This window comes from Larus michahellis, chromosome 1 (assembly GCF_964199755.1).
Source record: "Larus michahellis chromosome 1, bLarMic1.1, whole genome shotgun sequence".
NCBI classification, from domain to species: Eukaryota; Metazoa; Chordata; class Aves; order Charadriiformes; family Laridae; genus Larus; species Larus michahellis.
The window spans coordinates 137,979,431-137,993,046 of record NC_133896.1 but is presented as its reverse complement, the minus strand read 5'-3'; the positions used below and the strand labels follow the sequence as shown (position 1 = coordinate 137,993,046).

General features: G+C 38.9%; 1 protein-coding gene across 6 annotated transcripts in view; it reads right to left on the bottom strand.

Annotated features, from left to right (window-relative positions):
* Positions 1–3,573: 3,573 nt before the first annotated feature.
* SCML2 (Scm polycomb group protein like 2) overlaps positions 3,574–13,616 on the bottom strand; it is a 72,823-nt gene continuing 62,780 nt past the window's right edge. For 4 of the 6 annotated variants that reach the window (XM_074605569.1, XM_074605537.1, XM_074605579.1 and 1 more), the window contains 4 exons: positions 12,801–12,914; positions 7,474–7,755; positions 6,594–6,757; positions 3,581–5,053 (listed from right to left, as the gene is read on the bottom strand). In XM_074605569.1, the coding sequence (XP_074461670.1) occupies positions 4,928–5,053; positions 6,594–6,757; positions 7,474–7,755; positions 12,801–12,914 (686 nt within the window). In that variant the 3' untranslated portion in view covers positions 3,581–4,927. Of the gene's footprint in view, positions 5,054–6,593; positions 6,758–7,473; positions 7,756–12,800; positions 12,915–13,616 lie in introns of all 6 variants that reach the window. The other 2 variants (XM_074605559.1, XM_074605588.1) reach the window with 2 other exon arrangements.

Sequence of the window (13,616 nt, the reverse complement as noted above, 5' to 3'; positions counted from 1 at the left end):
GGGAGGGTGACCAAGCCCAGGCACAGGCTGTCCAGGGAGATTGTGGAGTCTCCATCCTTGGAGGTATTCAAAAGCCATCTGGCCATGGTCCTGGGCAACTGGCTGTAGGTGGCCCTGTTTGAGCAGGGGGGGTGGACCAGATGACCTCCAGAGGTTCCTTTTATCCTCAACTAGTCCTCGATTCTGTGATACACTCAACTCTTACTTAGGAACGGGGCAGATACAAGACAAACCTAGAAACACAAACAGCCATACATGCAAGACCTGCTACATTTAATTTGAAAACCCTCAGGTCAATGCTGAGCAGTATTTTTGGTTGTCTCTGTAGCATTGCTTTCTATACAGCTTTCTATACACTCATTACTTCCAGTTACTATTTTAAGTCTATTCTAGAAAAAGCTTTAAAAAATTATATAGGGTCAGAGTTAACTGGTATAGAGAATCATGCGTAAAAGCTTCCTAAGTGGTCTAGACAAAAACACCAAGCAGACTTAAGATAATCTTTGATAATGCAGAACAGAAAAAAAAACAGTCAGCTCAAACTGGAAACAGAACAGATAAATAGTATAACACAAATTAGGTTAAAACTGTGACTACCAGCCTCTGCTTCAAGTTAGCTGGACACAGGCTGCTCTAACTCCTCGGTCCTGGATGTCAGGCCATTTAAATTAAAAATTATTTACATCATAGATTCCCATCTACATATATATAAATAGACTCTCATTAGTTATTCATATTTAAATAAAAATAAGATCCTAAGTTGGCCCACAGGAATAACACATTAATAAGAAAAGGTGACTGAAGCCCTCTGAGTTAAGTAGGAAGATAAACTATTAATTCATCAGTGTCCCCATGTTTCAATTCTCTGAATTTCACCTCCAATTAAAGGTAAAACAAGTACAAAGAACCATGGTGTTTCATCTGAGCAGGTTCAAATTTTAGTCATCCTTACTTGGGGCTTCATTTTTCCTCTGCAGAAATATTTGAGATACTTAAACATAGAATTTTTGTATCACATTCAGGGCATACGCAATCACGTCCACAGACTTGCATAAATCTGTCAGAGTTACAGAGAAGGTTAACATTGCTTTTGCGCAAATTATATCCCCAAGTGACTGTAAAGGAAGAAGAGTTTCTACAAATACCATGAGTATTCGGGTGAACATCTTTGCCCCTGTGTTTACCACCTGAAGTAAAAAATGGTGTGCCTTTATTAAAAGTAACAAAAAAGGGGAAGATGCTCCATCCTTTGAGCCATCATTGATAACACGATGTTGCTGTCTTTCACTGTCATTCCTGAAAGACTCCTTCAATATCTATACACCCACAACAAACTTGTTAGAAGTGCAGTCATGTCAAACACAACGTGCCATCACCCTGACATACACCACGCTCCAATTTCAATGCTGCACAGGTCTTCTGCGACAACAACTCTGAGAGCTGCTAGTCCTTCCAGGCAGTAGCATTTTAATTTCAAATAGAAGAGATCTTAAGATGTACTGAGGAGTGATGGCACTGTCTTGCAAGATGACTGAAAGATACAGAACCAGATAAGCAGATGAATCCTGGCTGATAGAAAAGCAACTCAGAGAAACAGAGGGAATAAATCATGCTGTCTTCTATATCAGATATGCAACAAAAAATAATATTCAGTATCTTTTGAGAGAGATCAGATGCAAAATGCCTCTAGACTGTTGTTACTACCAACTTCCAAGTTTCATAATTAGCCTGGGAAGGATTTGAGGTTATCATTAACCCAACTTAAGTTACTTCTCAAGCACAGGCTGATCACTGCGAACTGCCACCAGAACAACAGATTTTTGTATCACAGAAATACGAAAGGATTTACTATATGAAGTTCAAACCTATTGCCATCAACTGCTTTGATTTAAAATCTTTCAGGTCTTCACCTGAACGCAGGACAGTTTATAGCAGTCTCTTCCCCTCAGTGGTTATACGAGAATTCTTTAAGCTGTAAGTGGCAAAATGCTATAAGCAAAATCAAATAGTTGAATATATTCCTAAATTGTTATTTTGAAAGCACAGAACAAGCCAAGTTCAAACATTAATTGCTTCAGATAAACAATGTTGGAATGATTTTACCCTTTCGATTAAAACTTCCTTACATCAGATGTTTACATGAACTGTCATGAAGTGCCAAATGCCAGATAAGATAGCTACCCTTGCCTACGCAAACAGTGCTCACACACGTACACAACGTCAAACAAAACGGACAGTTACAACAATGAACAAGCTATTTTATTTCTGTTGATAGATAAGAACATCCCATTGAAAATAACGAGTAAAAAATATGTTCTGCTACAACACTTGGACCGCTTGAATCTCACGCTATAGCACACGGTGAAATTCTGCTACTGCAACATCACGGTAATCCCTGTGCACACAGGTGCACAGAAGCCTTGAACAAATATTTATACCCATTATAGTGCCATGTACAAAAATGTCACTCCATAAAGGCCAAACAGAAAATTCAAACACCCTTGTTTTTCTCATGCCAATGGCTTTGTAAAAAATGAAAACTGTTTTCAGTCAATTACTTATGCTTAAATCATATGACATCTTTTTACACTAAAGAACTCTGAAATTCAGCATAATAAAGCATGGAACAAGTAAGACACAAACAATACAGTGAACATGTGGAGCATGATGTTTTCCTCAATATATAACTAACTTTCATACAGTTACACCAACAATCAAGTCAGGATTTTCCTAACACAAAGAGAAAATATTCTGTTTCTCCAATGAATGCTCTGACCTTTCCTTACTATAGAAAGCATGCTTGTATTATTCATCTAAGCATACATGCACCACAAAAGATATGCAAAACAAATCAATATAGATAACCTTTAGTGTCAAATGTCTAATGATGTAATAATAAAAACAATTCTCAAAGCTCAAATGACTTGCTAAATTAAAATTGCGTTGCAGTCACTTAAACTAACAAAGTACTTGGACACTTGTGAGCCACTAAATTTATTACTTTGCAGCAGTAGCTCTGCTGAAACCTGAGGAGCATCAGACTATTGGCAAAGCAAAGCATTTTCAGAAAAGGAATTTGTAAAAAATACATTTACACTATATGCTTTCATATAAAAAGGCAGTAAGAAATATAATAAACCCTACCATTTTAGGACTACACCTTCCCTAGCAAATAGCTTTTATCACTTGCACTATTACATACAGTACATTCAGTTTCCTACACACAAAGTATATTTTCTTGTCCCTGACGTATACTACAATTGGCAGTGACAATAAACTGCTTTATTATCACCACTCATTCTTGCAGCTTATACAAACAGCACCAATTTTACCCCCAAAAGGCTTATCGGTTACATAGTAGCACTTCCTTATAGGAAATATAAGCCCAAAACATCGGAACCAAATGTGTCTTTCCAGAAATACACCAGAATACATGGTTCAGAGTTACGGGATGAATAACCAAGGGTATTGCATAGTACAGGGATCTCGCCTGTATGAATAAAGCCACCTTTTGATTGTTTGTCACCTTCTGACTCCAAGAATGGACAACAAATGAAACAGGTGCTAATGAATACGAGAAGTAGTACACAAGTAAATTTACTGGTAAAAAACACAACAAGAAATTGTACAGTTCTCTCTGTCACAGTGCAAAGTACACATTAAAAAACTGAATACATATGTACAGTGTGTATGTATATTTTTATATATATAGTATGTATTTCCCCAACACATACGCGTGTATATAAAAAGCATAAACACACACATCCATGCCAAACTTAGCAAAAAGACGGAATGTTTAAAATGTGGATGCATTGCTCCAGTTAAATCAGTCTGTCCCAGAAATGGCTGTTTATACAGCCAATACGTCCTTCCATGAAACAGAAATATTTACTGCCTGCATAAATTGACAATATATGGTACATTTGTCCTCATAACTTACCAAAGGACTGATAATCACACTTTATAAAAGCTTATATTAAGCCCTCCCCCTCCATAACCCTTCCTTCCCTGCACCTCCATCCCCCATGATCAATTCATATGGCTATTCCCTTTATGGAAATCTAGGAGGAATAATCTAGAATAATATACTAGTGTATTACTGTGCTGGAGGATCAGACACAGTATTCACTACAGAGATGAGATCCTCTATTTTAGATTTTTCTTGCAATATAAAAGTTTACAGCCACCCCTGTAAAAATTATTAACACCTGATGCTGGTTTATTATTTTCCTTTGGGATTCAGCTGTTTTGGTTCTTAATAGCAGAATACCTTATAGCAGCCTTCCGGGGCCTACAGGAAAGATGGGGAGGGACTCTTTATCAGGGAGTAGAGCGATAGGACGAGGGGTAACGGTTTTAAACTGAAAGAGGGGAGATTTTGATTAGATATTAGAAAGAAATTCTTTCCTGTGAGGGTGGTGAGGCACTGGAACAGGTTGCCCAGGGAAGCTGTGGATGCCCCATCCCTGGAAGTGTTCAAGGCCAGGCTGGATGGGGCTTTGAGCAGCCTGGTCTAGTGGGAGGTGTCCCTGCCCGTGGCAGGGGGGTTGGAGCTAGGTGATCTTTAAGGTCCCTTCCAACCCAAACCATTCTGTGATTCTGTGAATATGAACACGCTGGCTGAAGTCCGTAACAGAGAACGCACTTTTCAGGATTCAGAGATCATTGTTACCCGACCTGCTCACCCTCACTATGATCAACTGTCCTTCCCTGCAAACTTTCTGAAACAGTTCACAAAATACTAGAATGTAATACAGATATTTTTTTTTCCTCCCTTTTTATCCTGAATGTCTTTTATACATTTTGAGAGCACTTTCAAAAAATACAGATGATTTATATCAGCAAAATAGTTTCAAATAAAGGCAATGGCTGTGAACCTGAGAGCTTAGTGTGATACGAACACACATACTTGTGGTATTCCCACCGGCTAATACTTTCCTTGTTTAAGTCTTTCAATGTGGTAGCACAACTTTAGGGCAGGCCCCAGCTTCAGTCCCATATATTTCATTATCATATCACTCCTCAGTAAGAGTAGTGCCTTCCCATCGATTTCCTGCAGAAGGAAGAGAATAAACACAACAACACACAACTATGTTAACAAGCTGCATGGTAAAACTGGAAAGTATACTTGTTTATACTGCAGTAAAAATTTATCTACTATATATAGAACAGTAACTTAGTATAATTTGATATTTACAGATGGCCTCTGAAATCGAATTTATTTTAGTTTTTTTAATGTGTCGTCAAAGTATTTAAGATGCTAAAGAAAATTATAGTAAGTAAAAGAAACTGACCAAGCAGCCCTCAAAATTAGGTACCAGCCAGGAAAAAGAGTGAATAGGTCAAGGGGAAAAAAAAAGAAAAAAAAAAAGGAAGCTGCAAAGGAAGGTCTGTGCAGTTAGCGATTAAATGATCCAAGCACTGAGGCCTTGCACTGAACCTTGAACACAGCTGTGGGAGGATTTTGGCATGCGCATGCAAACAGTCACGTGGAGGAAGGGGTTACAGACCATCTAAATCTGTGAAATAAGACAGATCTATGTCCTGGTTAAACCGGACAGACTGTTAGGATCAAGACCAAGGACAACTTAGTCAGATTTCAACTGCCTGGTTGAGAAGCTGCTGAAATGTGACAGTCCTAAGCTCTTAGTAGCATTAGATACTGTAGACAGGCAATTAGTTCCTTAAAACACCATAAAGAAAACCACTCTGTCATATTTTTTTTAAACATAAACCTGACAAAATAAGTGACATTTAGTCTTGTTATACAACTAAGAATAAAACATAACACAGGAAGCTCTGTTAAAAGTTATTTTGAGTTTTCTTTCCAATCCAGCTTACTGAGATTTAACTGTTAGTAGGAGCTGGTGCAGAACAAGGGTGAAATACTACTCAAGAGAAAGCCAACTTCTTTTTGGGGGGCCATCTAAACAATGAAATAAGAAAGCAGCTCTTTGCTGAGCAACATGCCATAGAAAAGTACAGTGAGAAGAAGAGGGGAGACCAAAACCAGGGAAACTGACACAGTTTCTCTCTCTAAATACAATATCCAGTTAGATCTTACAAAACCCTACACATTGTTTTTCAGAACAGATTAATTCAACATTTAAATTGATTCTCTGAATTTTAGTATTAAAAAATTAAAAATTTTAGTAGACCAAGTGTAAATCTAATGAGGCATAATGGCATCTCCTCTAGGGTATAATCAGCGTCCAAAACAGACTCTCTTAAGAGAGGTGCTGCCTACGTAGGCCAGGGGTAAAGTACACAAGAATGCCATCTTCTCTGGAGGTACCAGGGATGACAGGGGTACTATGGATGTTGGCCATTAGAACTTGGATACTTCCAGGATTGGTGTTATACCGTATAAACTGGAAAGCAGTGGGTATTTACTTTAGCCTAACAAGACTGGAACATAGAGAAAATATACTGCAGGAGGAGTTTCAGGTGGAAAAATAATTTTCATCCTCCCTCTAATATATGAGTAGAGTTTATTCTACCTTCAATTGCAAACAGTGATTGACATGTAAGCTGTATTTTAAGAGATTAATGCGACACACAATCTAGTAGAACAGAATGGATATGCATCATACATGTCTCCTAAAGAGCTCTGCATGTGGAGCTAGTGCCTGTGGATCAGCTTCTTTCACAAAACGCATTACTTCCTCTATTGACCAGGCAGAAGGATCCTTATTCAATATTCTTGAAGGTTCCCTTTTTAGTGAATTCAGATCCGGTCCAGTTGTGGAACTTGCAGCTTTTAGCATAAAAATATTGTGAAAGGAAGAAATATCACTAGTCCGTATTATACAGGGATAACACATTTCGTTTTACGTTAAGACATTCTTAATATTAATGTGCAGCTTTTATTACGCATTCTTTGCAATATATTAAATGGAAGATGTTTTATTTTCTTCCAAATAATACCGAACTGTTCCATTTGTCTTTAAACACCTTACGTAACTGCAAATATTTACAGTAGCATTAGCACTATGGCATACCTAGAGGGATTAGTTCAACTTGTACCTGGCTCCTGAGTAATAAGATGCCATTAATTGGGAATGTGGCAAAGGCAAACGAAGCTGGGCAGACAGAGGGAGGGACAGGAGGAAACCCTATCCCCGTATTTCAGCAACACAGTAATTAATAGTTGATAAGATGCTCGGGAAGTGAGCTGCATATAATTAGCCCTCCTCAGCCTGGCCTGCCGCAGCGTCCATAACAGCAACGAGAGGAAGGCACAGCAGGCAAGGCCTCCTTCCCCCCTGGCTTGCACCACACTATTAGTTTTAACAGGCTTCAGTTCTGCATTTGCAGTTACGTTAGCAAGCCTGACATGCTTGGCAACAGCACAACATCTCACCCCACACGCAAGCTTTTCTATAGCAAAGAAGGTCTTTATTCATAACTCTCAGACTTTGTACGTTAATAAAAGCAGTTATATACTTTGGAAAGTTTAGTTATATAGCGTACCTTCAATCCGCCTCTGTATTCGATTCCTACTAACTTCATAGTAACCACTGCTCCCAGCAGAGCTCAAGGACAGCCTGCGCAGGATTGGGGCTGAATTTGAGGTAGCAGTCACTGGCTGAAGGGAATTCCTGTAATATGCTGCACTCCCAGAAGTACGATATTCTGTGGAATTTCGACGGGTCGGGCTTGAAGGATTTACAGAATTAAGTGCAGAATCCATAGAGTCCTCAGAAAATCGGTGTTCTTTGGAAGTGCTGTTTTCCTCTATAGGTAATGTTTCTGCTACACAAAAAGCAAGTATCAGTATGTTCAAAGTGATGGACATTATACCTTTGTTATTTAACTCCTTGCTAAGTTCTCCTGAAGATACTGACAGATTGTAAGCCTGCTAACAAAGCTCCTGTGAGGCATTCACTGCTGCTGAATGTTTGCCCCTTTTCCTCAAGTAATCATTGGGCTCTTACGGTATTTTTAGAACTTCTTTTTGCAGCAAAAGATTTAACATGTCAAGTTTGAAAGAGTCTTCCAAAAATCATTTCAGTTGTATTTTGTTAAATACTATGAACAGGGAAGTAACAGAGGAAATTTGGGGGGGGGTAAAATTGCCTAACATTAATATTTATACATCAAACAATCTTAGTCAAGCATTTTCATTACCTTATTTTAAACATACTCTCAAAAAGCCAATCATTAAGAGTTCGTTATGTTTATCTTGCATGAAATTTTTAATATAAATAAAAACTCTCATGTTAACTAGCAACTGTTTAATTTGTTCTAAACAGCAGAGGGAGTCACTAACTTCATATACAAAACAAGTGGACAATTTTAATCTATAGATCCAAATACGTTCAAACATAGAGGTTTGTCATTAAGAACTGAATAGGTTGCAGGCAAAGCCACAGAAGGCTGCGAGTGCCAGGTATGGCACACATAATGTAACATGTTTTGACCACAACGCTGTATCTACATGCACTTAGTTCTTCGCACAGGGCAGGGTCTATGAGCACAGACTCTGGAAAGTTAAAGATACATGTAAATTACTGAACCTACTGAGAAAGTAAAAAAACCAAATCAAAACAAAACCAAAATCAGGCCTCAGGAAGGGATTGTAACAACATTCCTCTTTTTAGTTCTTATCACTTCTCAGCTAATTTCTACTCTGCAGGACACAAACAACGCCTGCTTAGAAGACTTGTGAATTTTTAGAGCCTGTCAATGTTATTTCTAAGCCAGATGAGCAGAGCTCAGCAGGTCCATTTCCCTGAACCATGAGACAGGAGCCAGGCTTGCATAATTACTGAAAGTTCCACTCTGGGTCAACCTAATGCAGGCCTGATTGTGAGAAATATGCTATATGAGGGAAAAAAAAACAACACATAATGAGAATCCCACTTCATTTTCTAGCAATCGTATGTATTGCTCTGTTTGCATCAGGCCAATATCTAGCCTGAGAAAGAAGTTGGAAGCACGATGTGCAAATCTGTATGAAACAAATGCTGCCTTGGCAGGAGAGTTAAGAGCTGGAAAATATAGCTAACAGGTTCACAGAAGTGTAAACCCCACACTACCATCTTGAAAATGACTCTAGTGAAGTTACAAAACACATGTTAGTGAAGCGGCATATTCTTTGGGATAAGAATTGATATGTTCTGTGAAACAAGTTCCTGAAATAAAGTTTTTACTACCCTTCTTATATGACAACTTTCAAGAATTTATTGGGCAACTACCCAATTAAAACTAAAGCAAGAGTATTTTCCTAAAACAACCCAGTGAGCTTCTCGAGCATGTTTTCAACTTGCTTCACAAAGTCTTCGGTTCTCTGCTGAAACCTGTTTAGAAGTGGAGTGCAGTGAAGAACTGTTAAGTGGATTTTGGTCTTCAGATAGCATAATCCTGAAAGGGAACAAAGGCACTCAGAGAGCCAGCTCCCTACTTAGTGAATTCCGTAAGGCAGGATCTGCAAGGCGATGTAACTTCTTTTACTAAACTTGATAGTCATGGAATAAAGCAGCTTTTATGGACAGGAGCCCTTCTCTTTCACATACACAACCTTCAAAGCAACCACTGCAAAACTTTCGAGTTTGTTAGATTTGAATCACAAAAGCAAAGAAGCAGCCACTGAGGTTTGCAAGGAAAACAAACACACAAGAAAATTAACTTCTTTACACTTGTCAGCTTGAAGTAGCTGCAGCAACCTACCAAAATGAAAAACAAAAGCCATCATTCTATTAGAATTTCAGAAAGACTTTAAGAGATGTAGTCAATGATACGCACTATAAAATTAAAGGGTAGCCGACCAGGGGAAAATTAGAACTGTAGAGAATGAAGCCACTAACAGAAATTTCAGTCCAAGACCAAAAGGCAGAGGGGATACTTTACAGTTACAGCAAAGCTACACGAAGGAGCCTCAGGTTTAACTGACTGAACCTGTAGATTCAGATTTCAGAAGTCTTGAAAGGTAGGATGAAACAATGGAGACAGTACTCCCTAGCAGAAAGCTTGAACTAGAGTATTAAGCATGTATCAGCCAATTCCATGTAACATCTTAGGAAAAAAACTTTTTGTAGTTACAGTAAACAAGCAGAGGTCCCAAATATAGGACTTTTAAAAAATAACTGGTTTGCATAATCCTCATCAAGATTCCTGAAGACACAAAGATTTTTAAAATTGACCGTATTACAAAAGATTTTAATTGTATTTATTCCAATTACATCCCACATTTCTCTCTGATGTTATATATCCTAAAGTAAACAATAGTAAATAGGCCTGGGAAAGATCAACTCTGCTTTTTTTCCCAAGATACCAGCATTTGAATTTATCTTACAATAAATTCTCAATTCACATACACAAGGTGGAAAAGCTGGCATACTTCCCAGGACCATCATCTTTTAGAGAAAGTGTTTCTGTTCAGCACCTATAGTTTCCAGTCCACTTCCCTTTCCATTCCATCTAGCTTCTCTACAAACAAAATACAGCTGCAATCTTGTCGAAAAAGTGGTCAACTGGCATGACAGCTGATTCAAAATCAGCATCTAGCAAATGGAGCTTTGCAATCCATGGAGCAACGAATGACACGCTTCCACCTCAACTTTTTGAGCAGTTGTGAATGGTAGTATGGAAAGAGACGGGAGGTTCCACTGCAGAATGCCTGATCTCTGGGTAGATTAATAAAAGGCCAATAAAAGGCCTTATGTTTCAAATGTAAGGATGACAGACTGTTTAAACACTGAAGGCCTTAGCAGGAATCAAACGTTTTGTTTTCTTGAAGCTCCTCTGGGAATTAGAAGCCAGTTGTTCTGCCTCATACATAACGGGAATGATGTAATCATCTGCAGTAGTAAGAACACTGTTTTCAGGGGGAGGGAGACTGAGTTAATTCCTGTTGTGTTCCCCCCCCCCACCCTTATCTCTCATAACTTTAAGAAGAAACTTTTAGTGAGTAGGAAAGAGAGCAAAATCTGCAAAACATATCCCTAAGCAGATCAGAAGGAAAATGAGCTGTTTGAAAGACCCTTTCCCACAATTATTCCACTTTGCCTTCAAATGATATTTCAAAACAACTATTTCAAGACAACTATGTCTCAATGGAACCAGAACTTTTTTGGGGCAGGATCTTTCTTGCTAACCAACCCATGACTGACCACTATAAAATTACCTCCAGATTTTCAGCAGAGGACATTGCCCTAATGGGAAACACACAACACTTGAGAACACTTTGCCTCTTGAAATGCACAGAGCACAAATTCAAACCCCTGAAACCATGGCAAAACACTTATTTTTAATTATTTTTTATCCAAGTAACTGCACTTTATAATGAACTATTGATCTTAAAATGTGTTTTAAGGAGTACACTGACTTCATCTGTAAAAGGGATCCATTAGTAAACAAGGATTAAAAAGCAGTATGTGCATGCACATTTACTTTGAGGAAGATTTCTTACAAGATAATGCAGATCTGCTCAAACATTTGTTTTGCTCCAACTGAAACAACTTAATTTGAGTATAATTAAGTGCTCTACACTTACTAAGTTGGCTACCAGAAACATCTGACTTAGGTGTACAATATATCTGTGGAATTAAGCAAGTACTTCTTTTGGAAAGACACAAAAATCAATAATCGATGCAGAACGGTGTTTCCTGCTGCTGTTACTATATACAAAGAAGTTAATATGCTACATATATAAAAAATAACGTGTACCATTTAAAATAAGCTATCGTTTTGAACATTTTAATTTTATATCCTTTTCTGCTTTAGCTGTAGTCCTATGACTTTTTAACTTGCACAGAAAAAGAGATCGTTCTGCTCCACTGATACTAATAGACACAAAATGACCCCGGGATCTCCAAAAAGAAGAAAAAAAGTAATATGAAGGAAGAAATAACTAAACCCCATCATATTTCAAAAAACCCTTTGGAAACGCTGTGTAAATACCTTGCAGCAAGAGCAAGTACGTATCAGATGGGACGAGTCAACATCAACAAGCTAACACGGCTTAATCAGTCTAGTGGCAAATGCAGAGTAAAAAAGCCCACATTTTCATAAGTCTCTTTCACCGAGGTTTAAACCTAGATGCTTTACTTTACATCAGAGGCAGACTAAGACTAGACATGTGTTCAGTTATTGCAGCTGAGCTGCAGTGCAGGAAAAGGTGCTATTCATCAGTGAGCTAAATCAATCTAACAGCCCGTTGCCACGGGGAGGCTTCGCTGCTCCCCTGGCCATGGCTGCATTTCATTCAACCCTTCCCTGGGCTCATCCGAGCCCACGCTGAGTCAGTCCTGAGAAGTAAACCGCAAATGACTCTTCGCTTCACCAAAATGTTTTCTGTGCTTTTCCTCGCTGGTTCAGCTCACCACCCAGCTGGGGGGGCCTGGATCCCACTGCAAGGAGGCAAGGAAAGCAGGAGCAGCACAACTTTCACGGGCAGCTAGCCATAAACTCAGCTGAATTGTGTCATCAAGCTACGCCCTTACACACTTAATGGCCCCAGCCTAGAGTTGCTTCCAATTTATCTCCTAATCCATTTCGAGGCAATTGGATTTCTGATAAATAGCCATATATGGAGCAGGAAGCTTCATCTGTCACCTATTTGCCTGCGCCCCTTCACAAAAAAGGCTAGCAGGTTTCGGAGAAGGACTGCTGGAACTTGCAGTAGATCTTCCCTAAGTGCAAAATCTGTGCCAGTGATCAATAATTAACATACTTTCACCCTGACCTGTCAAAGGCTAGAGACAAACCAGACACATACGCTGAACTCGATCCTTTTTGACTGGAAATACTGAAACCATAAATAATCCTCATATATAATCCTGACATAATGTAATTACCTTCAGATGGATGAGCATCATTTCTGGGAAGCTTAGGGGAAAGAGGAGCGGTATATGGTGGAGAGTCCTGAGAGTATCGTTTAGTGCTCCTGTTTTCAGGTATTTCTTCTTTTGCTGTGAAGAGGAAAGTCACCACCTATTATTCTAGCATAAAGCTGCTCATGGGGAAAGTCCAGGGACAAAAGCAAAGACATACATCAGCCATTCACCAGGTTACAGTTCAGTTTCTTACGTCACACAGACTCGGTCATTTTGATACAAGCTTTCCAAGCTGAAGCACAGCTTAGTTTATACTGTCATCACTCAAATTACCTTGACCCTGGCTACCTCTCTGAAAAGAGTTAAAACTAATGACTTTCATATGACAGACAGAACTACAAACATAATTTCTCCATTGGAAAGGGAAAAAAAAAAAAGAAAAAAAGAATATTTTATTTTCTGAAGCAGCATTTGGAAGACAGACTCAGCTATTAGACAGCTGTGAGAAAGCTTCACAACCCAATATGAATCTTGGGAAATTGCCCTGATGTCAAGGTTTTCTCAACGATGGCTCCTGGTAACCCTTGGCCTGGGACCAGGCCCTGCAAAAAACCTGATGGGAGATCTTGCACACATTTCATTTCCCCCTCACTCCATGCTCCCAGTGCGGCAGATAAAGATATTGGCCTCATACGAAGTATCATAAGCAGTCACCAGCAAAACCCACCTCTTCTACTAGAAGACTGGACTGTACATAGTAGAACGCAAAATTTTTGGAGCCACCACTGAGTAAGGTGAATGAAGAGGGAAGAAAGGACCTTTTACTGGTGTGGGAAG